The 26,128-nt window shown below is 41.2% G+C and overlaps 1 protein-coding gene across 6 annotated transcripts in view; it reads left to right on the top strand.

The window, feature by feature from the left end:
• The first annotated feature begins 552 nt into the window (after positions 1-552).
• Positions 553-26,128, top strand: part of itsn2a (intersectin 2a) — a 42,503-nt gene continuing 16,927 nt past the window's right edge. For 3 of the 6 annotated variants that reach the window (XM_037750847.1, XM_037750851.1, XM_037750846.1), the window contains exons 1-17: positions 553-682; positions 8,755-8,826; positions 15,745-15,837; positions 15,935-15,998; positions 16,352-16,527; positions 16,737-16,958; positions 19,144-19,237; positions 21,578-21,720; positions 21,999-22,062; positions 23,312-23,449; positions 23,536-23,648; positions 23,744-24,006; positions 24,091-24,240; positions 24,321-24,461; positions 24,557-24,644; positions 24,734-24,873; positions 25,999-26,079. In XM_037750847.1, coding sequence (XP_037606775.1) covers positions 8,820-8,826; positions 15,745-15,837; positions 15,935-15,998; positions 16,352-16,527; positions 16,737-16,958; positions 19,144-19,237; positions 21,578-21,720; positions 21,999-22,062; positions 23,312-23,449; positions 23,536-23,648; positions 23,744-24,006; positions 24,091-24,240; positions 24,321-24,461; positions 24,557-24,644; positions 24,734-24,873; positions 25,999-26,079 — 1,977 coding nt within the window. In that variant the 5' untranslated portion in view covers positions 553-682; positions 8,755-8,819. The remainder of the gene's footprint in view (positions 683-8,754; positions 8,827-15,744; positions 15,838-15,934; positions 15,999-16,351; positions 16,528-16,736; positions 16,959-19,143; positions 19,238-21,577; positions 21,721-21,998; positions 22,063-23,311; positions 23,450-23,535; positions 23,649-23,743; positions 24,007-24,090; positions 24,241-24,320; positions 24,462-24,556; positions 24,645-24,733; positions 24,874-25,998; positions 26,080-26,128) is intronic. The other 3 variants (XM_037750848.1, XM_037750850.1, XM_037750849.1) reach the window with 1 other exon arrangement.

Here is a 26,128-nt window from a genome sequence, read left to right on the forward strand (position 1 = left end):
TTTAGACTAAGCTACTGGAGTTACCCTGCACTTATCTCATTTTTAACAGTCTCTTCTGCACTTTTTTATAGTCCTGTACCCTGGACGTTACCCTGCACTTTATTCAGTTTTAACAGTTTTCTTCATCTCCTTGTATTTTTATATCTGGTATATCTTTTTGTACTTTGTACTTTGTACTACTAACTTTTTTACTGCCTTTTTACTAACATGTTTTGCACTATGGAACTGTGATGCTGGAAACTTGAATTACCCCCGGGATCAATAAAGTTACTATCTATCTATCTATCTATCTATCTATTACAATTCCGTCAAAATGTGCTAAAACGGAGCGGAGAGCGTTTCAGACGGAAGGTAAATACAGGCATATTCAGGCTGACAGTATGAGGAAAATAAAGTTTTTTTTATAACATTACAGCATGTAAACATGTTCTAGTAGAAACACAAAATACAAGTATGAAACTGAAAATGAGCACAATATGGGACCTTTAATGTTGCCATATTATATGGAGTTTTATTGTGAAAGTCAAGCCCGGAAGTCCTGTGTGTGTGTGTGTTTTGTGTGCCTCCTCTGGAGACGCCCATTCCCAGTCCAACACACACCCGGATCCGTCTCTCCTCCCTCTTCAGCAGCTACATTTTCCTGCCCTGATGTCGGATCACCGCCGCTCTTCTACCGCAACAGGTAAATCATTCTAATGCTTTAATCAGGACAGACAGGATACAATGTAACACAGACTGGACTCTGTTGCTGTTCAACTTCTGTTTTTCCACCTTTTCTTGGAAGGTAAGTGGATATCTCTTATGCTTTATTAAATCCTACATTTAATAGGCGAGGCAGTGTAGCGTTTATCAATGTGCTTTCTAGATTTTTGTCCACCCTAAAAAATATGTGACACCTGCTGCCACTAAACCCAGAGTGATAGCCTTTTGTCTGAGATGAAGAGCAAACCATATGGCTGAAATATAGGTCTGTTATATTTATATCTGAATATGCTTTAATGCATTTTAACAGATATACCCCATTTAAAGATATATTTATTTTTAATTACCAAAATAAAGCCTGCAAATTGCCTCTATGAATGTTGTCAGTGACAGTATGGTGTGATGAATGCTTTTTTATTATTATTATTATTATTATTATTATTATTATTATTATTATTATACCTGGCACAAATTATTAAATTATTATTATTATTATTATTATTATTATTATTATCATACCTGCACAAATTATTAAATTATTATTATTATTATTATACCTGGCACAAATTATTATTATTATTATTATTATTATTATTATTATTATTATACCATATAACCTGGCACAAATTGACACTGGATTTATTGTTTTATGACAGGGGACTTTTTCCCTGAAGTAAATGTACCTTGCACAGAGAAGGTGTGTTCACTGCACCTATAAACATTTCAGTGTGCAGAAAATCTAACTAAATATAATATGGCCAAATCACCAGCAGGACATTTGTGGAGCTCCCCAGAGAGAAGTGAGTGTCTTTAAAAGCGTTTGAAATGGAAAGTTGTTGTCAGATGTTTGGATTGTTTAACATCAGTGTAGTTTTCCCCACTCCATCTACGTATATGAGTTGATTGGGGCAAGTTTAGCAGTTTATCCACGCTGGTGTTCATTCACTGCAGTATATAGACTAATTATAGAGATTGCTTAGTGTGTGCTTGTGCAGTTGTTTGTGTGTGTTTCTGCTGCTCTCAGTAAAAAACAGAAAGAGGAGGCTTTTCTTTGCTGAAGTAGCAAAGTCAATCTGAACTGCAGATCCCAAAATGACATCTGGCCTCATCCCAGCAGCATGCAGGGACTGTTGCACATCCACCTGCCAAGAAACAAAGCATTGCAAAAACACACACACGCGCACGTAAACGCACACAGACATACATTGCTGTATTGAAAGCGGGAGCTTAAAGCAGCAGTGGATAGAATTGGAGCAAATATTAACAAAAGGTTATTTTTATAAAACGGTCAGTATATCCTGACAGTAGTGCGTGAGACAGGTAATCTTTAAAAAATCATGTGCCTCCGGTGTCCTCCGGTGCTCCTAATGGCATCTGCAAGATTTCACAGACCGGAGTAAAACAACCAATCGGAGCCGAGCTGGAGCCTTGCCATCTCTGAGCAGCTGTCAATCACTCTCAAACTCCGATTAACCTGTTTAGCTGTAAAATGAGAAAGTTGTGTGACCCAGCAGCCATGTTGAGATCAGTTGAGGAAATACCAAGCACCGCCCACCAGCAAACTTTCTCATTTGACAGCTAAACAGTACACTACAAGATGTTTCTGAAAACATTTGAGGAGATAAATAGGCATTACAGTAACAGAATATTCATTCATATTTGATCAGCGCTGCCTAGTTTGATCGTTTGATCGGAGTTTGCGAGTGATTGACAGCTGCCTCCGTTGAATGAACGGCCAATAGGAACGTCACAATCATCTCTGTGAAATGACCTGTGATTGGCCAAAGTCTCCCATCACAGGCTAGATTTTTTTAAAGCCTGAAAACAGAGACATGCCAAAGATATTCTGCCTACTGCAGGTTTAAATGTGGACTTTCAGGGTCCAATTTCATATGACGGTCACAGTAGCGGGAATGCTTTATTGAAGACAATTTGGCATTATGCTTTAAATCCAGAGTAAAAATATAGTGCCAAAGGTTGGATAGGTAAGAAGCTGCGGTAGGACATGGTGCTGTTTGAAGTGTTGGGAGCATAAAGGAAGTAAAAGAGGCTTTTGGTGAATCATTGCTCGAGCTGACCCACAAATGTATCAAAGGGATAAATATAAGACGGATTCTTCTGGTGGAAGCGTCCCCGATTTTCACCTGCAGCACAGCAGGGGAAGGTGTGTGTGTGGATGTCTTTGTGTGTTTTCTGTGCTCTTGTGAATAGGCAGAAAATACAAGCACATACACACACACACACAGGCGTCTTTCTTCCTCAGGCTCAGCAAAGCTTCCTGGGCTGTGTCTGCTAGAACAGGGTCCCCCTCTGTTTGAGGAGTGTGTGTCAGACACACTCGTGCACACAGGCCGACGCATTGATACGCACATCCGAGTGGGTCGGTGCGGCGCACACAGGTGTCAATCAGCATGCAGGGCATGAGTCAAAGGTTCTTTGATTCCTCTTCTCCCTCAGTGCAGTGGGTCAGCACACCGCTGCCCTTAAAGCGTCACACTCAAATCTGCTATATGTAGCATTTTTCAAAACATCAATATACCATCCATGCTGGAGAGAGAAGGATGACTGGGCTCTTCAACACAGACTCACATAAGAAGTGCACTATTTTCAGCCTTATTGTGATCCCTATTAGCACCGTAAACAAACCATGAGTGTGAAAGTTCATTGTTGACCTCGCTGACCTTGTTGACAAAGTAATCTGAAACCTGCAGAATATGTTTGGCATCATTGGGCAAAAAAATCCATGATAACCTTTCAGCATATTGTAATTCAAGTGTTCTGAGAGAATCTAGACTTCTGCCCGTGACGAGAGACTTTGGCCAATCACAGGTCATTTCAGAGAGAGAGAGCGTTCCTATTGGCTGTGCTCCAGCTGGTGGGCGGTGCTTGGTATTTCCTCAACTGATCTCAACATGGCTTCCGGGGTCACAAACTTTCTCATTTTACAGCTAAACAGTACACTACGAGATGTTTCTGAAAACATTTGAGGCGAGAAATAGGCATTACAGTAACAGAATATTGATTAATATTTGATCAGCGCTGCCTAGTTTGACCGTTTGATCGGAGTTTGCGAGTGATTGACAGCTGCTCAGAGACGGCAAAGCTCCAGCTCGGCTCTGATTGGTTGTTCTTCTCTGGTCTGTGAAACCTTACAGATGCCATTAGGAGGAGCACCGGAGGAAACAGAGGCACTTGATATTTTTTTCAGATTACATGTCTCGTGCACTACTGTCAGGATATAGTGACCATTTTATAAAAATAACTTTTTTAATCATATTCGCTCCAATTCTGCCCACTGCTGCTTTAACCCAATGTTTTTTGTTTTTTTAATATGTCATAAAGATAGCTCAGTTACCATCACCTGCATGACCAGATTAACCTGTTATAGTGGCCCCCTAGGGTACAGATTTGATATGGACCCCTATTGGTCGCCCATTCTCAATGCATTGTGTATGTACCCTGTCACCTTCAAGTTCTCAGCACACAAAGCAGAGTACTCACGGTACTCCTGTTACTGCCTCGGCTGCAGCCTTTCTAAATGATAAAAGATCATAAAACCAGACACGGGGGCTTTTTACAAGCTGTTCTGCAACATTAGCTAACTTACCACTTGATATACAGTGAACCCGGGACGTTTTGTGCATATTTGTTCGTACGATTTGTTCAGACATTTGCCAGGAACTGGCATGACTTGAAATTAGTGCTGGGAGATAACTTAACTTGTTCCCAATATCTCTCTGCAACATAACATTAGTGTCATCGACATGGACTGAGCTATAAAGTAAATCAAATCAGAAATGCATACATTTCAGAAGTCCTTTGAAGCACTCCATGGCTATTTAGGAATCCTCTGCACCTCATGATGATTCTGTGTTGTTTTCATCCACCAGGATGTGTCCTGTTTGAGCAGAGGCTCTCTATCGTATAGCCAATAGCAGATCCTATCTTGTATTTCAAACCACACACACCTCAGGGTGCAAAACGTGTTTATATATGAGGGCGGATGAGAGTCTGCTAAATACCTTCATACAAAGTGTTTACATAAGGGAGTGCAAGGCGCGCGCCGCACACACATAGGCTACAGTATTTTACACACCGCACACGTACAACCGCATAGCTCAGAGCCCTATTAAGAGAATGCTTTTTGTGTTATCTAGTTTTATAAATTGATAGTTCACCCCATAAAAAATATTCTGACATTATCTACTTGGCCCTCATGTCAGTTGAAACACCGTGAAGCTTTAATATCAGCCATAACACAGTGAGTTACTGCTGTAACACAGCTTCATTTTAGCCCTCTAGAGGTATTTCTTTATGGGATTGAGTTATGATAGGCTATATGTGAAAAAAGCATGATGACATTATTGTAGAAAGCTGGTTGCACCAGCTCTTCGCAAGTTTGAAATTAGCCTTGTTGAAACATAAGAGTTTACTAGGTGGAGATTTACCACATCACTAAATAAAAACAAGTTACACTACACACAAACTTATTTATGATCTGTTTAGAGTGAAAAGAAAAAGAGATAATATAGAATATAGTCAAAATATCCGACACTTGTTAAAATTCTGTTGAATAATAATGTGAACTGGGAAGATTTCACAAAAATAACATATCTCAGATAACATGACTTTGCGATAGTAACTTCAAGTAGGGTAGCCGCATTAGGCTACTAGCTAGTTTCAACTTTTTTCTCCCATACTTTATTTCAAAAGCTTAAGACAATAGTTACATAAACATGTTCAGATTTTTCATAAAAAAAAAAAAACAGCAATTATATTTCACAGTATACAAATAATATTAAAATAAAATAAATTATACAACAAATAAAATATAAGGAAAGGAAAAGACTAATAATAATAATAATAATAATAATATTTAAAATGAAACAATCAGGATATGTTAAACAATTGGAATAAATTTGAAATGTCTCAATAATCTGTTTATAATAATCTGAGTTTTAAGATTTCAATCGTAGTCAAATATGTTTTAAAATCAGTATATAAAAAAAAGTATAAAAGGAGGGTACTCTTTTAAGCCAAATCATTTTTTTGGATATAATATTTTGATAAGATATTAATAAAATGAATCTGCCAAACAACAGGGATTGTTAAAAGTGAGTAATATCTCAATCTTTGTTAGTATGATATCTTTTTCAAAATGTTTTGAGAAGTTCTTCTGTAAATTGAACCACAAAGAAGTAGAATGAAAACAATCTACAAACACACGTTCAATAATTTCACATATGATATCATAATTGCAGAAAGTGCATCTATTGTTAACAGTTGTGAAGAACTTGCAAATAGTAGCTTTAGAGCTAGTTTCAACTAGGCTACCAACTAGTTTCAAATTGGCTAGTTTGAGACAATAGGCTATAAAATATAGTCAACAAATCTGTAGGCCTACAGTGTCATCCCAGTTCACGATGCAGTGTCAAATGAAGATGTCACTGCACACAGTTAAGTGTTACTTTAATATGATTAACGATATTTTTTTATGAGTAACTGCTTCCTTTGTATTGTCTGAACGTGTTTTGGTTGTATTTTCCTGGATGGATTTATGGTTTCTGGACCTGGGAGTGTTGTTATTGTTAGCTTGTGTGTGTTGTTGTGTGTTGTTTATTGGTCACATTGCTCACATGCACTACTAGCGCATATACGGTATATTCAAGTGATATGCAGAGGCGTACACCACAGTGAGCGGTTCATTGCTCTTAAGTAATTGGCAATGTCGGCATGTGCGGAGAATGATTTATACTACAACAACCACAATCTCCCCCTCCAGGAATTCACACGGAAGGAGGGAAGCCAATGATGGAGCAGTGGTGTAACAAGAGCAGAAGGAGAGGAAAGGGATGAAAGAAATTGGGTGGGAGTCATGTAGGAGGGGATGCATGTTCGAGTGAGGGATGAATAAGAAGTAGGGGAGCTGAAATGGAAAAAGATGGAGTGAATGTGAGGTAAAAAAAAAAAGAAGAAGAAGTGTGAAGGAATGATTTGGTGAAAGCAGAGAGGAGATTGCTTCGACCTGACAGGAAGAAACCTCGCTTCTTAGCTATGAGCTTGCAGATAGGTGGATGAAACAAGAGGAAATAAAGGGGGTCGGTCCGAGTGGAGGGACTAATAGACTCTCAAGAACAGGATTGAAAGAGTTGCTGGAATAATGGGATGAGAAACTGCAGAAACAGGAAACTCAGCTTGGGGTAAAAAAAAAAAAAGGAGGGAAACTAGGCTACCTTCACAAAGAAGTGTGCATTTTGAATTTGAAGATGTATGAAGCAGAAATGATCAAGAATGCCGGAGCAATTGGACTGAAAAATGATTCAGCGACAACAGCGGAAACAAAAGGAAGAGGATAAATAGCAGGACAAATCAAGACGACGGGAAACAATATGGAACTCCACCTGCAGAGGATTTTGATGTGTCAGGGCTTGCCGTAGTAAAATCCCATACACACACACACACAGGGTTCATTTTCCAATTTAAGAGTATTACCTGCATGGGCTCATCTGTCCCCTTCTATCTCCTGGGATGCTGCCAGAGATCCCACTGAGGAATCTCATCAGGTGGGCCAGGCTCCCTGCCAGCCTGGCAACAGTGGATGCAGACTGCTACTCAATACATCCATAGGTGTGGCGTGTGCACTGCAGATACATGTGGGCATACATATACTGTATATAAAAGGATAATGACAATTACATTGACCGGCTCGCTGTAAATTATCTCAGTTATTATACGAATACTTATGTAAGAAATCATTAATTTGACACATTAATGGTCCTCCAGAGATCAAAACTGGGTCCATAGCAACGATCTGTAGATTCCATAGCAGCGGTCTGCTGTAATTGACCAATCAGAATCGAGTATTCAACAAAGCTGTGTAATGAATATATTTTATTATTCATCAGAAATGCCCTTGATGAGAAGCTCTTGTGATAAGACACATTCCTATACCCCTATTAGGAAAAATATTTATAGCCCCAATAAGACAAATATTTCTATTAGTAATAAAATAAATATTTGTATTACCTATAGGAAATATATACATTCTCAATAAGGTTAATATTTATATTACTAAAGGGGGAAATATTTATATTCCTAATTAAACAAATACTTATATTCCTAATAATACATATTTATTTTATAATATTTATTCATAATAAGACACATATTATGTTATATTTATTATTATGATGTTATGGTCAAAATAAGAATATTTATATTCCTTATGAGAGAAGTATTTACATTCCTAAAAATAAAAATATTTCTATCCATTAAAAGACAAATATTTACATTCATGCTAAAAAAAAAATACTGATGAGAAATATAATATTCCCAATAAGACAAATATTTATATTCCTAAGAAGACACACATTGATGTTCCTAACAAGAATATTTACATTCCTAATAAGACAAATATTTATGTCCACAAAAATACAAATATTTACATTTCTAATAAAACTCATTTTTAAATTCCTGTCAAGACACATATTTATATTCCCAATAACAGCCAAAGCCTAATTGAATGGTAATTGCACAGAAAGCCAAATGACTAGCACGTTAACACGAGAAATAAAGATGCACTTAGATTTGCTGTATTTTCTGGCCGCCATCTGTGATCCGAGAGCAGACTCTAATAAATGCTCCCTTCCTCTCAGACCACCATCATTTTTCCCTCCTCTGTACCTCTCAGCTGTCTGTCCTCCTCTTGCCTATACTTCTCCCTGGTGGCAATTGTCTTCCCTCCTTTCTCCTCATCCTCCCCTCTCTCTCTCTCTCTCTCTCTGTCATCTTGTCCCCCCCTCCTCTCTCTTTATTTCCTCTCCTCTGTCCCTCCCTCGCTCTGTCATCCCTCACCGCGTTAGTAGCCGTTCAGTGTGCCTTCCTTTGCATTGTTAACCGGGGGGGATGAGATTTATTTTGTTGCACGCATTTTCTATCCTTTCTATTCTCTTTTCCTTACTCACACACGCATGCTTGCGTTTCCTCACTTGCACCCGCTGCTCCGTGACACAATCACACTCACATATTTCTCCCTCTCTCTTTCTACTGCAGATGTCTGAGAGCTAGCCAGCTGAGTAGAGGACTCACCTCTCTGCCCGTGCTCTACACCTGCAGCCATGAATGGTAAGAACATTTGTCTTGGTCGTGATGCGTTTGTCCGCGGGAGGCAAAAAATGCACTTTGGGGGAGAGTGGTCAGGGCAGAAATGTAATAGTTTGATGGGGGAAGAAAGCACAAATAAAGCAGAGACGGAGCTGACCAATAAGCAGCAGCTGTGTCGTACCCCCTTCTTTAAACTTTAATCTTTCCCTCTGGTCATCTTCCTGTCAAAACTGGAAGATGCGTTTGTTTCAGCCCTCTAATGATGTGTTGACGTTTGTGTGACTGCTTGTCCCTGCTGTCAGCTGTAAACTGGACCCTGAGATCGTGTTAATAGGATATTGATCTGGTGCTGGAGTGGAGGGATCAGACTTAAACTGAACCCCGTCTTTGATCACTTTGTGCCAGTGCAAATTCTATATCGTATAAACCTCTTCCGCTAAGAGGGCTTGAAGGAATATTAGATAATTATTTTTAATGAATTTTATGCAAATCGTGAGCTATTCTGGTGTATGTTTTTTCCTGTTTCTGTTGTGCTACATCAGTGTTGAATATGATGCATCTCTTTTGTCCTCGGTGTGGACAGAACTGCTCGATATTGTGTACGTGTGTGTGTGTATGTTTGTGTGTGTGTGTGTGTTAATCCTCTTGTTTCACAGCCTTTTGATCATAGAACAGTAGTTGCCGCTCCTTAAGGGCCTCTATGGGAAATGCCTCAGAGAAAGTGTGTGTGTGTGTGTGTGTCGGATGCATTTTGTCCACATGACTAATTCTGCATTTTAACAAAGTGCCAACCCCCCACAACTACACTCTCTCTGCTTCAATCCCATCCAGTAGATAAACAACACACTGGGAGAGAGCAATTCAGAAACATCTGTATGTGAGGAGTTTCTCCATACTGTGCGGGGGAGGCTGAGCTCTTTGCTTTATTGCAGCCTCGTGAACACGGCGAATCTGAATCGTAAAGTCATTAGTCGGTCAATTTCCAAAACGGGTGGATAGTATGCAACAGTGTGTGTGTGTGTGTGAAATGCTGCAGCGTGCAGAGACTGTTGATCCACCATGCCTATCTGAAACTTGTCCTCCCGCAGGTGAAGCGTTTGATATGTAAATAGTTATGAGAGCAGTGATGTGGTTTCCCCCAGTAGGCCGTGGGTTGGGCATCTGGAGGTTTGACTCCAGCGTCTCCTAAGGACTGTACAGCACCTAGACAACAGCACACAGGCTGACAAAGGGAAGTAAAAAACCACACAAGGCAGACAGGCTCTTTTGTGTCGCAGCTGCTGAGGAGCTGAACTGTGGTATACATTTGGTTTAAATTCTGCACGGGCATCGTTGCTGTGGAAGCTTATTCCATGAGAGTATAGAGAGGTTTTTTTTCTGTAGATGGACTGTGTTATATTGTCTCAATGTTTGCCGAAGGGCTCTTGTGTATTCGCTGAGAGTTTGCCTTCTAGGTTGCTGTGCGGGAAGCAGTTCTTCTTAGTATTACAGTCCAGGTAGCAGTCTTGACAGTGTTATGTCAGGATGGATTTATAGTGATGGCCTGGAAGTGTCAAAATGTTAATAGAAACCCAGGGAAAAAATAACAGAGAGACAAGATAAGAATGCAGGTTTACAGCACAAACTTCCATCTTTGAAAGGATTAAGATATAATATGTTAAATAGTGAGTTTTAGAGGTGCAGAGCCAGGCTAGCTGTTTCCCCCTGCTTTCAGTCTTTATGCTAAAATGCTGTTTCGTCACATTGGCTCGAAAAATTGAGGTCTAGGCTACTTTAATCAAATCAGGGGCATCCAGTGCGACTCGCCGCCAACTGGAAACTCCCGAAAAACCTTTTAACTAACTGTTGTTGAACAGAAATGAAGACAGATTCACCAACTGCATGGCTTATTTCTCGCCTAAAAGGTTTTCAGAAACATATTTTGGTGAACTATTTTCGTCATATACGAGAAAAAAATTTCCAAACAAGCCGCCATGTTGGTTCCAGTTTGAAAGCTGGGAGCCCACAAATCAAAGCGTTCGTCCAATCAGGTGCCCAGTGCCTACTAGTATAGCAGCCCATGAAGCGTCCAATGCTGGGAAGTGGTGCGACCTCACATCCAAAAACACCCCTGTTGACACATTCCATAACTCTTGGCAAGAAAGCAAATAATGGTACGTGTCCACAGGGGCCTTTTTGGACGAAAGGGATCACCTCGCTTCCCAGTATTGGACGCTTGATGGGCTGCCACGAGGCACTAGGCACCTGATTGGACGAACGCTTTCCCTCATGGGCCGCTGCCCCCAGCGTTCAAACCACAACCAACATGGCGACTTGTTTGGAAACTTTTTTCTCGTATATTACAAAAAAAGTTCACCTAAATGTGTTTCTGAAAACATTTTAGGCGAAAAATAAGCCATGCATTGTCTTCATTTTAGATCAACAATGGTTAGTTTACATGTTTTTCATGAGTTTCCAGAGACGGCGAGTCGTGCTGGACGCCCCTGATTTGCATAAAGTAGCCCAGACCTCAACTTTATGCAAATGAGGAGCGGCCAACGTCTCTCGAAATGCAACGCCGCGCTACCAGAATGCATTGCACGGCTGTTACATAGACTATGAATGGGAAGCGTGGAAAGGATGGATCCTGTGGACATGTACCATATGTGTCTTTACCAAAATGTCAACAAGATCACCCCTAAAATTGATATTTGAGAAAAAAACAATCATGAGTATCAACAGTAGCTCTTTGTCTATGTCTTGTAAATAAAAGTTGGTTTAAAAACAGATAAAAGACTAATTATAATCAGCTCTTATATGCTACAATTTCTAAAATTTGGCACCCTTTTGTCTGGTCTCGCATTGAGTGGCCATATGCCATGTTTCAAGCAACAGAAGACCCCTATAGACTATGCCATTGTTGTGTAAGAAGCTTTACGGTGCCCCACTTCTTCACAGAGCATTCAGCTGATATACACACACGCTGAATCAACTGACAGTCCTGTGGAAGTGGCCATGCTAGTGACATGTCCCAGCGGCACTGTGCTAAATATCGCCTCCCTTCTCCTCACTTACAATAGCTCCTAAATGAGGTCTGTCAAAGCCAACGAGACGACGTGGAGAATACTCACATCTCTGCACGAGATTAATTAGTCTCCTTTTTTTGGTGGCTGCAATTTTTGCTGACAATGCCCAAAACTAGGTCGGGGCACAGCGAGCTGCAAACATCGGCTTTGTCAGGGGAAAAAGCATATACCTGAACAGGTGTTGCCTCGGTGGTTTAGAGGAGAGTGAGTTTGTTCAGATACTGAAACCAGCTGAAGGCAGTCGGCCAGAGTGTTTGCTGACAAACAGACTCAGTGAGGCAAACAGCTGGCAGGTTTGGATTATAACATTTGAATCTTCTTCTCTCTTTAACTCTAGAGTTTCACATCTCATCTGCTGGCTGCTTACAACGGGCCGCTGCTGTAACTTTGTGTCAGTCCTCAGAGATGTATGTGTGTGTGTGTGTGTGTGTGCTGCGGTCAACAAGATCCAGTGGGGTGTTTGGGTTAGCGCAGGGGAGGAAGTTCCATCATGGGCACGGTGGTATTTCCTGAAGCTGGTGAATAAATTACACCCTAGATACCGGGTCTATAAAGACATACACCCATAATAGCGCAAAGATTTGTAATAATATTACAGCTACTATATTACAACTCTAGTTTTCTTGTCCTTAGCTCTGCAACTTCATTCCCACTCTTTGAATCCTTTTGCATCTACCAGAGATCTGACCCTCCCCTGATTGTTGTTCATGTTGAGATGAAAAGTTTAGAGACATCTTCCTGCGTACGATATTGTCTTTATTAGTGTCCCAAGTATATTGCTGTTGAACGTACTTGTGGTATCAAGAGAGAACATGGCATCATCATGAAAATCAATAGAAGCAATCACATGACAAATTCTTCATAAATTATATAACAAAACAATGTATTAAGTCAAAAATATCTTCTATAGTTTAAGTCTATTTAAACAGCTGTAGTGTTTATATACTTTTGAGCCGGATGTTGTGGCAAAATTTTACGTTTTCACAGTTTTTTACATCTTTTCTGTCCTTTAATTTCTTTCCTTTTAAAGGTGCTAAATTCGATATCCAGAGCATTAATATAGCAGCAAACAACTATTTGCTATTTAAAGATATAGAGGAGTAATGTCTACCTGAGCAGAGAGTGAAGTCTCTCTCCCTCTGTGTGTGTTGTAATCAGAGCTTCTCCTTGCTTTGTTGACGTAGCCGGGCCGGCCGCACATGCTTTTTGTGCATGTGAGCATGCCTCACTGGCTAGCTAACGGCCGCTGCTCTGCACTGCTCTCATACGGCGGTTACAGCGAATAATGCCGTTGTTTGGGACGTAATTGCGAAAGTGTAGAGTCTCGCGAGAGTTTTTGCAAGATTTTGTCTCAGATCAGATTTTGCAATTTGCGAGCTCCCTTTAAGTTTATTATACATGGAAAGAAAGACACTCAGAGAATTATATGCGGAAATGCACCTCATATTTGATTTCATCTTTGTGTACACTGCACACACGCTTGCCATGAACTGTTATGACAATTCTCTTAAGTATCCAGTTAGATTTAGATATTTTTGACAAGTATTTCCTGATTAAAAAAAAACTGGAAATGATATATTACTGTAGTGAAATATTTCATTTATATAACAGATCCGTTTGGGGTTGAATTCAGCTTCTTTAAGAAAGTTATTTTTGTTTTCTATATCAAATTGATTTTTGTTTTGGTAAATCACAAATGTTTTCATACCAAGGTGAGCTCTACACCAGTGATGATTAAAATAAGGACAACTTCTCAACATGTCTTCATTTTACACCAAAGTCACTGTTGTGAAAAAATCTGTGTAAACATTTTGTGTGAGGGTTGTACCGCTGTGATCGCTATGGTTACAGCCATTGGCATCAGCGAGGCCCGTCTGTCGCTATCGATCAGAGGAGATGAGTGGTCTAGGAACTCAGCTACAGAAGAGCTGATAGACAAAGTTTATTCTGTTTTTCCCCCAGTTGTTTTCCTTCGGTATAACATCCACTTTACAGCTGTAGCATTGGTCATTTCTTACATTATACCATCTGTTTGTATTGTCTGAATGTAGTTTACAGTCCATAAACTAGTCCATCACTCAGCTGTGCGTCACTCTCCTTCTCTATCTCCGCTGTCTGGGCTCATTATCTGTCATTGTCTCCTTATCTACATCTCGGTCCTTCCATTACTGCCATATGGAGACATCCATCTGTGCACAAAGTCCATACAGTCAATCCTTTAATTAAAAATGGCGTCAGAACTCTCAAGTTATGGAAAAGAGAAAACGAAGGAAAGGCTTGAGTGTACCCTTATCGTGTTAAGATTTGATTAATTTCACAGATTCCCTTGTGATTAATTGGTTATCAGCTCCGATGATAATCTCTCACCCCCCCTCTCTTAAAGACATCTTATGAAATTGAGTAAGAATCGAGTTTCATATCCCTCACACTGCACATTTGAGTTCATATTTAATTCATGGACAACCCTGAACTTACCTTGAGATATGCAAGAGCGGAGCTGAGTGAAAAATGCTGACTGGACATTTTTATACATTAATCATTGTCGGGGAGTTGGTTAAGAGTGGTTTCATCTGAGAGGGAGATCTCATTTGGGATGGAAATTGTGCAGACTTTTTGGATGGCGAAGTTAAAAACAACACTGTATACTGAAGTCGATATTAGCATTTCTGCTTTGGGGACTTTCAATGTGTTGCTGCATTTGTGTGTGTGTGTGTTAACGAATGGAGCGCAGCCCACACACACTATGGTTTAAAATAGCTTTCTTCTGTATATTTTTCTTCCTAAGAAATGGTGCTGTGTCATATTTATGAAAGTCTGGGGCTCCAGAATGTTGCTGGTATTATAATAAAGCAGGGTTTTTTTGTGTTCAAGTTCCTTTTTACATAGCAGTACCACTGACTGTTGATGTTGTGTAGAATTACAGTCTATTTAAATGTTAGTGTGTGGTATATACTGTATGCATTTTGTACAGCCATTCATTGTCTCCAGAGGATCAGTCCTACACCATGAGGTTGACATTTCTGTTTAAGATTCTCATACAACCTTTTTCACCCTAAGGCATTTTGCTTTTGATATCTTAAAGTGCAGTGAGAGACAGGAAACACCGGGACGGAGAGAGGGATATGACATGCAACAAAGGTTCCTTGCCGAAATCGAACTCTGCACATTTTGGTTATGTGGAATGCCTCTTAACCAGTAGGCTACCGGGACACTTTTTAGTGATGCTTTATCCTGTTATTGCAAATTAAACATGTCGTGTTTGAACCATAGACTGTATATAAAGATGGACAACATGACAGCTCCAAGCCCCTGGGAAGTGGCCAAATGGTGGAATCACAACTTCTGTGATGCCATTGGGCCCAAAAAGATTTTTTCCCATGGACATTCTCATATACATTGAGAAAGAATGATCTGTAAATCAACAGATAATGTTTTTTTTTCTTAGGTAAATCAACTTCCCAGTACGAACACTTGATTACCCTTATTTAAATCATGAGGCCCTAAAAGTTATAAAATGCAATAATAGCCGAACCCAGAGTTTTTTTCCTTACTCTGTTCATGTGAATGAGGCCCAGACGGTGGTCTGGGAGGCGGGGTTTAAGGAAAACGCTAGTGCGCTTGCTCTATGAGCCCAATGGATGCGGAAGATCCATCCACCAGAATATCCGGGTACTTTTATCACTCGACAGTCTGGCTATTTTGGCTTCATGCGTCACTGAGCAACTCTCATAGGAATTAATGGGAGTCCGCTTCGAACGCTGTATCCAGTTCTCTTTATACATCCATGGAAAACCCCTTAAAAGTGAAGCCAAAACATCTTGATCGCCTGTTTCATTGTGATTTCAATTAAAAAATGTCTCTTGGTTTTGTCCAGGCGGAGCCAGCGTGTGGGCCATCACTCCAGAGGAGAGGGGGAAACACGACAAACAGTTTGACACCCTCACCCCCGTCCTCGGCTATGTCTCAGGTAGGTTGTTGTCTCAACAAACACGAGTGTCGTCAGTGGTTCCGCTGTATCAAATTCCCGTCTCTCTGATCCCCCGGTGGTTTTTGTCTGTCTTCAGGGGAACAAGCCAGGAAATTCTTCCTCCAGTCTGGCCTGCCTCCTTCTGTCCTGGCTGAGATCTGGTAAGCACCATCGAGCCACATTGTTAAGCCAGAGCAAGTAGGTCAGTAAGTCCAACCTTTTGTTTTTGGAGTTAGTTTGGTCCTCGCGGCCTGCTTTTTACTTCCTGTTGAGTGCTCACTTCCTTCACAGCCTGCCCCACCTAGTAGACTGTGTGTGTGTACTAGTGTAATTAGAACAGACTCTGTGTGTGTGTTTGTGTGAATAACGCTACTGGAATTCAATCCCACCAGAGCCTTGTGTAACTCTCGCCCTTTCTGCTGTCTCAATAAGGGAAAAATAAATACTAGTGCACACTTTGCTATAAACAGATCATATTATACTTGAGCTCTCTCTCTCTCTCCTTCTCCTGCAGGAATCTAGCTGACATGGACAGTGATGGGAAGATGGACAGACACGAGTTCTCCATCGCTATGAAGCTCATTAAACTCAAACTTCAGGGGCGGAACTTACCATCTGTTTTGCCAATCACCATGAAGCAACCTCCCGTCTCCAATTCTACTTCAAGCATCCCTTCATCGGCACGTTTTGGTAAAGATTTCTCACAGGGATATTACAGCCACAATCTAACTTCCAAAACATTTTCACACTTTCTCTCACAACCTAACCTTTTAGAAGTGCTTCACATGGGAAAAATAACTCATACATTGAAGTATACTACTACTAACTTTAAGTTAGTCTGTCTTCTGAAACCGTCTTCTTGATCTGTTCATGTTCATTTGTGTGTTTCCTCCTTATAGGAATGGGTTCAATGCCGAACCTGTCAATCGGTCTGTCATCCATGTCAGCTATGTCAGCCATGCCCATCCTAACACCCATCTCGGCTAACCCCTCCAAGCACTCTGTGCAAACCCTGGTGCCAACGCCAATGACTCTGCCTCTCATCAGCTGTCTGGGAAACTGTGGACTCCCCAACGGCAATGTCAACCTCCTCACCCCGCCTCTTGTTCCCAACAATACAGGTTGGTTCTGCAGTGGAACCATTCTCTGATTTGCTACAGATAGATATTAGCACCAGTTCATTCAAACTTAACCTGGGATCAAAAAGGTGACGATGTTGGATTATGTTCCAGAGTAACAGGAATATATTTTCACTGGCACACGTCACTTTGAGATTAAATGCAAAAGAGGAGACGGTTGAAGAAAAAAAAACAGCATAGATAAGAAGCTTGTGCTATTGATATAAACTTCTGCACATGTAAATAAAACTGTTACCATAGAGTTACAGCTACAGCAAAATTGAGAAGAATAAATGTGCTTAGTTTTTAATCTTTTTGGGTACTTGAACTTTTAGGTGTAAAGTCTACAGTGACTAGACGTCCCGGTTTCAAGCTAGGTGTCCCGAGTCCCCTGTAAAACACTCAAATGTCCCGGTTTCCAACAGTCACCACCAAATTGTCCCAGTGGTTTTGATTAATTATTCTACACAGTTCCTTCTGCGCATCAACAGGCATGTAAGCGAAAAATTGCGAATCACTTAAAACTTTTCGCTCCGCGTGTAACTCCCTCAGGACCGTCCATTCCTGTCTTTCAGTGTCTCCATCCCGGCCAAAATGTCGTCTGAGCTCCACATTTTAGCCACAGGCTATTATAAGCAACATGAGGTGATAGAGATTGTGCGGGTTCAACATTAAATTGAAAAACAATTCCTGTTGTTCCAGACAACAATAAGTTTCTTCTGAGGAAAACTCTCTACAGGACTCCCAAACTGTCAGTGCATCATGACTCATGACGGGAATAGCCCTGTGATTAAAGGGGGTGAAAGAAGTGAATGCGATAAGACATGATTGTCACAGCATCTAATGCACCCCCCCTATTATAATGCCTTATCTCTGATCCCATCCCCATGCTCAAATGCACCACAGGTGCGCCAAGTTAGCCATCCTGATGAAAACGCCTATGGTGCGTGCATATTAGTGCATGCATGAACGTGCGGTACACTTAAGGGTCCCAGTTTTTGGGGTTGGAAAATATGGTCACCCTAGCTTAACAGAATATTTCCTTCTCATTCAAAACTACGTAAATACTACTAATTCTGAAGCACACTGATTTCTCCATGTATGCACGTATAAATAAAACGTCTAAATTTGCAAAGGATTGGCAGTAAAAAATTTAACATACCGCTTAGCACGCTAAGACAATTTTTTTTCTTTGTTTGTCAGCTTGTGATGTAGTGTCTTCCTGTTTACATAAAAATCTTAATTAAAAACATTTCTTGAGTTTTAATGGTGCAACCTGATTTAGTAAATCACTAGTTTGAAACCAACTAGTAGTTAGGAAGGATTTATGAATGGCTGGTGCAACCCAACCCTGGTGTGTGATGTTTAGTGTGTCACGGTCAGGTTTTTTATTCAGGTCTTATGGTGCAGTCTTAACATGGTGTGGTTTACACAGGTGACATGAAAGGGCTGCACTTTATCTATCTGCTCCCTGAAGTCTTATATCTGACTAGAATGGAATATGGAAGTATATAATATAGCCTACAGTAAGTGTATGCAGTATGCAGTAATGATTTTTACCACCAAGGAGATGAGTCACTACAGTCTTTAGTTAGTGTATGTATTAGATGAAAACTTTGATATCAGGTGTGGGTGCACATATATAATATATACATACTCATTTAGATATTTTAATCTGACTGTGTACTCTTCATCTCTCACCTCCTCCATCTGTCATTTGGCTGCTCTCTTTATTCCCACTCTGTTCGAGTACAATTTTTGGCTGTGAAATGCACAATCTAATGAATGAGCGCGAGTGTGAAATTTCTCTATTACTTGGTGTTCCCTCAGTCTTTACCCCTCCTCTCTCAGCTGGTGAAAACATATCCGCGCCACAGCTTTCGAGACTAACCTTCTTTGGCGCTCGGTCGCAGAAAAACAGCAATCAGTTTGTTTTCTGCCAGATGTCAATAACCTTGCTGCTGGAGCTCTTTGTGCTGCGACTGTAGAGTGTGAGGAGATAAGATTAGATGTAAGCACGTTCAAGGGCAACTGCACCCTGCCGCGTCTACAGTATGTCAGAGATTGATTGCGTAAGAGAAAGCACGTGCATTCTTTGTGTGTACATGCGTGCACTAAAGCGTTCACATTGTTTTCTCATATGAGTTTGTCAAAATGATATTTAACTATAAACCAACCCTATTTGCAGCGCTCCCTCTCTCTGGCTTCTCCTCTCCCATGGCGTTCTCTCCGTCCACCGGCATGTCAAAGGCCAACTCTCTTCTAGACCTCGGATCCAGCAGGTGAGAACCAGACTGTAAATAAATACTTACTGGATCAAATAAAACTGTCAGCTCCCACAAATAGCATGTAAAGAGATGTTTTCCTAATTTTGAATGTCCTCTGTCAGCACATCAAGTTGCTCCTGAAACATAAATTTAGAATCAAGCACTCAATTTCCATGTTTTATGGGAGGATTTCTAAAATGCAGCATTTATTATGCAGTGATTTTAAGGGAAAGGCTGGTATAAACACTGGGCCAAGTCACACACACTACCAGCCCATTAGTCCAGAGCTTACAAGGAAGTTTTGTAGGGAAGGGTTGAGGATCAGAATGCAGGCAGAGATGAAACCCTTCGATAACAGAGGGGGGCAGGAAGGGCATTTTGAAATCAGATGTTCTAGTTGGCAACAAGAGGAAGTGGGCTTGTTTAGACTCACAAACATTAGAGTTAAATGACATTCTTACAGGAGGAGGTCACTATGACTGTGGATTTTCCATCTATTTTTAGTAGCTCATTGGTGTTTTATCCCAACAACTACTGACTGGATTGCTGTGACATTTTGTACAGATATTCATGTAACCCCTGACTTTTCCACTAGTGCCACCATTAGATTCACATTTGTAGTTTTGAGTGAAATGTTTTAACAATTACTGAATGGATTGCCATGAAATATGACACAGACATTTATCCTCCCCTCAGGATGAATTGTAACCCCTGACTTTTTCCACTAATGCCACCGCCAGGTAGGGCTGGGCGATATGGCCAAAATCCTCTATCCCGATTTACGTCTCATTTCATATCTCGATAACTATATGTATCGTGATATAGCAAGATTTCTAGTAGGTCAATGAATATATAGTCTATATGAAATAACTGCATGTATATTCCTGGTGAATTAAAATACTTGACAAATGTATTAGTATGAGTATTTTTTCTCATTTAATAAAGAACCTCAGTGCAAAATGATCAGATTTGTGAAATTTGAGTTAATATGTGCTTGTTATTATCAATTTAGACAACATAATTGTGTAATATCTCGATATATGATTTCATCACAATACGATTCCATTGAAAGACGATAAATTATCGTATTGAATCGCCCAGCCCTACCGTCAGGTCAAATATACTGTATATATATATATATATATATATATATATATATATAATACTTTGGTTTTATTACTAAAAAATAGTGATGACAGCCCCATCAGCTGTAGACTGTATGTATGTGTTGTATGTGTATGAGGTCTGTGAAAATGTTATAGATAGTGGACTAAAGGAGATATATGCACTGTTGTTTAAGTGTCCGGTTTCAATAGCTTGGCATCAGTGAGTTTTGTCACATTAAATGCTAATAATATCATGTTTTCAGCCCCACATTCACGACAGTCTAACTTTCATTTGAGTTTTTGCACAATCCATTTAAACTCTACCTGGAATAGCTACAGTAGTGGGAAGTAATGAGGAGTAAACAAAGAAGAAATCGGAGTCGGGGAGTTTTTGTGCAGTTTCAGCAACACGATTCCCGTAAAAAAAAAAAGACAGTCGTGGTATCTAATATCCTTGATCCTTCTCTCATTGTGTGGTTTGGGAAAAGGATAGGAGTAGTATCTGATTTCATGTTGAATGTATTGTTTTAAATGGCCCAGTGTTTGTCCTGGCCTCAGGTGTAAGTGGTAAGGAAAGCATAAATAAGGGCAACAGGAGTGTTAAGGAGGTCAAACACCAGTACAGGTTGACCCAGCAGCCACCCACACCACTTCAACCTTCCAGTCCTTATTGTGACATCCTCTTACATCATGCTTCACACTTTGTTCTTGTCCTGTTTTTTTTTATTTTCCAGACCCATAACAAGTTTTAAATAAGGGACTTTTTACACACACATTCGAATCCACACACATACACACAGAAAAAGCCCTCGGGCGGAGGGAGGATCCCACAATGCATCTCCCATTGTCTCCTCTGAAACCTCTTCTATTTCAGAGGAGTGTTGCAAGTTTCCACCCGGCTATAATAACCGAAAAAAAAGTACATTCTTCTCAAATCGACCCAGCCTATCCTTTTGCTATTCTTGCAGAGGCATTGTTTATAATAAAAACAGAACGGCTGATTAGCATAGCCCGAGAGTACGCCGCTGCTGTCTCGTTTCAGGGAGTCATTGTCTACGTGGTCGTTTGCTTCCTCTGCAGCTAATTAAGAGCTGAGAGATAACACCGGGGAGTCTCGGAGCAATTAGTGGTTTTAAGTCCTGAATACAAGGGTGAAAAGGAGCGCTGACCACGTAATATTATTGTGTAATTCCCCTTTAGGTGATATCTCGGCGTGTCGACATGCCTCTCTTTTCCTCTTTGTCCGCAGTTCAAATTCTTCCTCCACCACGTCGTTGGCCAGCAACTCTCCGAAGACGGGCGCGAGCGACTGGGCCGTACCGCAGGGCTCCAGGCTAAAGTACCGTCAGCAGTTCAACACGCTAGACAAGCTCATGAGTGGCTACTTGTCTGGTAGGTCCCACACAGTATACATATACACACTCCAGCCTGAATAAACACGAGGTTCTCATGACCGCTTGGCTGCTCACGAGCGGCCTTCTCAAAAGTTTGACAGAGCATACTGGGTCAGCTTCGCTTTACACACACATGCACTCACGTACTCTTGTGATTGCTCTTAACCCCACTTGACAGAAGGTGTGGGCAGTCAGACGTATGCAAACACATCCACATCAGTTGGCGTGAGAATGGCGTATTATTAGATCTGATATATCTGATTTTTTACTTTGCAGGACCTCAGGTTAGAAATGCGCTGATTGCATCCAACCTGACCCAGACTCAGCTTGCTACCATCTGGTGAGTAGAAGGTGTGTGTGTGTGTGTGTGTGTGTGTGTGTGCCACATCTCAGGCTTTGTGCGTTTCTTAGTTCATAACAGTGTCTGTTGATCTCTAGACAGGCAGAACATGTAGATGGATAATGCCATTAAATCATAACTACACTGCTTCTTTACTTAATGTGGAAATCACTGCCGTGATTTATGGCACAAAAACCTTTCCATGAATATGATTTAATGCCAATTGATTTGTCATTTAACAAAAAACACAGCTGAATATTGTGCATTTCTCTGGTGTTGATGCTGAAATCTCTCATTTTTCCACACATTGTTGGTTTCTATGGCAGGGAAAGATAATTGCAAATGATGTTGGAAATGCAACAAACAGTCGTACTCCTGACTTTGTCACACCTCATTGTTGTGTATCGGCGATCCAGCGAGCTGATTGGAGCGTCTTTTTGCTCATTGTTGTGGTTCAATCTCAATGCTTTCATCTACTTATCTCATGCTATTTCGTTGTTTTCATTATTGTCAATTTACTTCACCTATCATGTCATCAGTCCCATTGGTTGTTGATATTATATAGATGAGGCTACATCCGTTTGTTAAATGCCCTGACGAAGACATACAGTGGTCGAAACATGTTGGGTTTTTCATGATTTAGCCACTATAATAAAGGCTTTTTAATATTTCCTTCCTCGTTGCCACTTGTTCTTTGGAGTGCCTGGATTGCCTTCCTGTTTATCCTGATTTTTCCCCATTTTCCAAGAGCACCTGACACGTTTTTGATTTACGGTTGAGTACACAGAGCAACCGGTTATCTCTCTTTCCGCTCTCATCCACTGTTTTCAGCAAAAAAAGCTCTTGGAAATCGACCGGACAGTACTTGCACAGCACCAAAAGGCAAACGGACAGAGTTAACGTTAGCAGACTGGTGAACATTGTGAAGCATTTAGGAGCTAAAGAGACAAATATTTTTCCTTCAAACCAAAACAGAGCTAAAAGGAGAGTGAGTGTAGGATTTATGAGCGAGCCAGGTGGTCAGAAAGAGGACTGCAAATGAATGCTAATGCTGCTCTGTGTCTGCTGGATGTGTAAATAGGCTAACTCATTTCCCCATAACAACTTTACGAGGTGATCATTTGTCAATGTTTACGGCTTGTCCCGCTGCCTCCAAAGAAAGCAATTATGCGGCTTTAAAATCATGATATTCTCACAAATTTCATCTTTATTGCTTTACGATGTGAGTGACTGTGTTGTGCATACGTAGGACTTTGGCAGATGTGGATAAGGACGGTCAGCTACAAGCTGATGAGTTCATTCTGGCCATGCACCTGGTGGACATGGCCAAAACTGGCCGACCTCTACCGCTCACGCTGCCTCAAGACCTGGTGCCTCCCTCTCTCAGGTAAGATGCGCACACAGATTGACTCACTGGATTTGTTAATACCTTCATTATTTTAACAGCAAATAAATCTTTTTTTTTCATTTCAGAGGAGGAGTCAAGCCCAGTGAGCTTGTTAATGGAACGGGGCCCTACATAACTGTTGGCCCCTGTTTAATAGACACGCCGGAGATAGAACCTGCACAAAAGACCAAGAGCAGTGGTATGGCATGTCCTGCACACTGTATGCTTTGCTATAATCTTGATAATCTTTGGTCTTCCTCTGTGTCATACCCGTCTCTTTCCTCTTCTCTTTAGTGTCCTTCGAGGACAAGCTGAAAGCGAACTTTGCGCGAGGCAGCATGGAGCTGGAGAAACGCCGACTGGCTCTGGAGGAAGAGAGGAGAAAGGAGAGGGAGAGGAGAGACAGGGAGGAGAGGGAGGCTCACGAGAGGCGGGAGAGGGAGGCGAGGGAGCAGGAGAACCGGAGGAGGCTGGAGGAGGAGAGGCGGTTGGAGAGGCAGAGGGAGATGGAGAGGCAGAGGGAGGAGGAGAGGCTGAGAGAGCTGGAGAGGAAGGAGGTGAGCGCGAGAAGAAGTAGCTTCACCTGTGAGATGCTGAAGATTGCCATATCCGACGATGACCGTGTTCCTTTGTGCTTTCAGGCGGCAAAGCAGGAGATGGAGCGCCAGCGGAGGGACGAGTGGGAGCGCGGGAAGAGAGAGGAAATGGGCAGGAGGAAAGAGGGGGAGCAGGAAGAGATCTCCCGACTCAGGGCCAAAAAGAAGAGTCTAGAGTTGGAGCTGGAGGCTGTGGTGAGCATTCAAGGAAAGTGCACTTACAATCTTGCAAGAAGTCGTAGGCACACACTGATATCAATCGCCCGGTCTCGCAGGGCAACAAGCACAAGCAGATCTCAGACCGTCTCCGCGACGCTCAGAGCAAGAGGCGGATTCTGAAGGCAGAGGTGGACCTCGTCAATCAGAAGAGGGACTCGCGCATCATAGAAATCAACACGCTGCAGCTTCAGTTTGAGGTTTAAAGAAATGCTTTCACTTCCTCCCTGTCAAACATTCAAATTATTCCCATGATTGTTTGTTTTAATTTTCCTTCCTTTTGTGTTTGCCGTAGGACTGGCAGAGGAAGCTCTCCCAGCTGGTCCCGGAACAACAGAGGCTGACAGAGAAGCTGCGAAACATCAACCTCAACAAACTCTCCCGTGGGTGACAAATGCCTGCTTTGCACAACATGCAGACACCATGTCGGTTCTCTCACTTGCCTCTGACCTTTTGACCCTTGCCTTCGTAGCGGAGACTCTGACCTCTATGACCGGGAGTGTGACGGAGAAAGGTGTGAATTGTCGGCGGCTGAAGGACCAGCTCGACACTCTGGAGAGGGAGACCACAGACAAACTGGCCCAGATGGAGCAGTACAACAAGGAGCTTAAGGTCAGTGGGTCGGCACGGACTAATTTTAGGATACGGAGGACGGCAATGACCTTTTTTAGCCCGTCTCAAAGGATTTTAGACTCAACACAACCCAAATTAGCACCAGGAAGAGCCAGGCCAGACCACTACAGAGCAGTTTAGACAGGTTAGACAGATTGTAGAAATTCTTTGATGTCTGTTATGTCACCCATAGATTTTTTTTAACGGAACACTTTGATGCTTTGAAGAAGTTTAGGTTCACCGTTCTCCAAAATCTTTGTCGCAGAAATATTTAGAGAATTGTGAAGGGCCTGGCTAATAAAAACTTGCTTGAGTTGTGTAATCATTTTATTAAAAATAAATGAAGCGTAATATTTTGTCAATCTGAGTTTAAAGTGTTTTTACAACACTAAGATTATGCAAACTTATTGACTTATAATAAGAATAATATAAGCATGTTTCAAGAGTGTGCTACTGGATTTTCATGACAAAAACAAATAAGTGTATTTTCCAAGACTATTTCTTTAAGAAGAAAAATGTAATTGGTTTTTGAGGCCCTAACTTTTTTTGGTAAACATGTATTAACTCATAATTCAGGATAAAAGTTGGGTATTTTCCCAAATAATACAACAAAATAAAGCCACAACTATGATGGATAACACTAATATTAGGAGTTTCACCTTGAAAATCGCTGCTGCTGACAAATCCTGTTCGGCTGGTCATGGTAACTTTAGAGTTTCACCCCTCAGGAAGGAAAAGAAAACCTCGTTACCTAAATGTTGTTGCACACGTACAGACTCAAGATGTGCTGGCAGAAAGCCTGAAAATTCAATACCTGTGATGAATGATGTCACAATGTATCGTCAGTCTGCTACTAATAATTTCAGCGTTAAAAAAGACTGCTTTTTCTCTTCTGGTCTGTTCAATTGTTTTCTTTTCTTAACCGCTCTTTAAAGCTTTTAACGCCTTTCTTTCTCTCCTCCGTCTCTTTTTCCTCTGTTTCATCTGCTACCTGGATATCATTACTTCACGCTATTTTCATTTTCTTATATTATACACTTTATTATACCTTCTGTCCACCCTGTTCTCTACCTTCCTCTATCCTCTCCCCTCCCTCCATCATCCCACTGTGTGTCTCTTTCATAGCTTGGGGATATGGATGACTGTGTCCTGCGGGGCCTTCTGTCTCTGCTGGCCTGCCTCAGCCAGCTCTTCCTTCTCATCAAGGTTATCTTTCTTCCTCTCTGTCTTGCTCCCTCTCTACCTCCCGCTGTGT

This window comes from Sebastes umbrosus, chromosome 18, assembly GCF_015220745.1.
Source record: "Sebastes umbrosus isolate fSebUmb1 chromosome 18, fSebUmb1.pri, whole genome shotgun sequence".
Classification (NCBI taxonomy): domain Eukaryota; kingdom Metazoa; phylum Chordata; class Actinopteri; order Perciformes; family Sebastidae; genus Sebastes; species Sebastes umbrosus.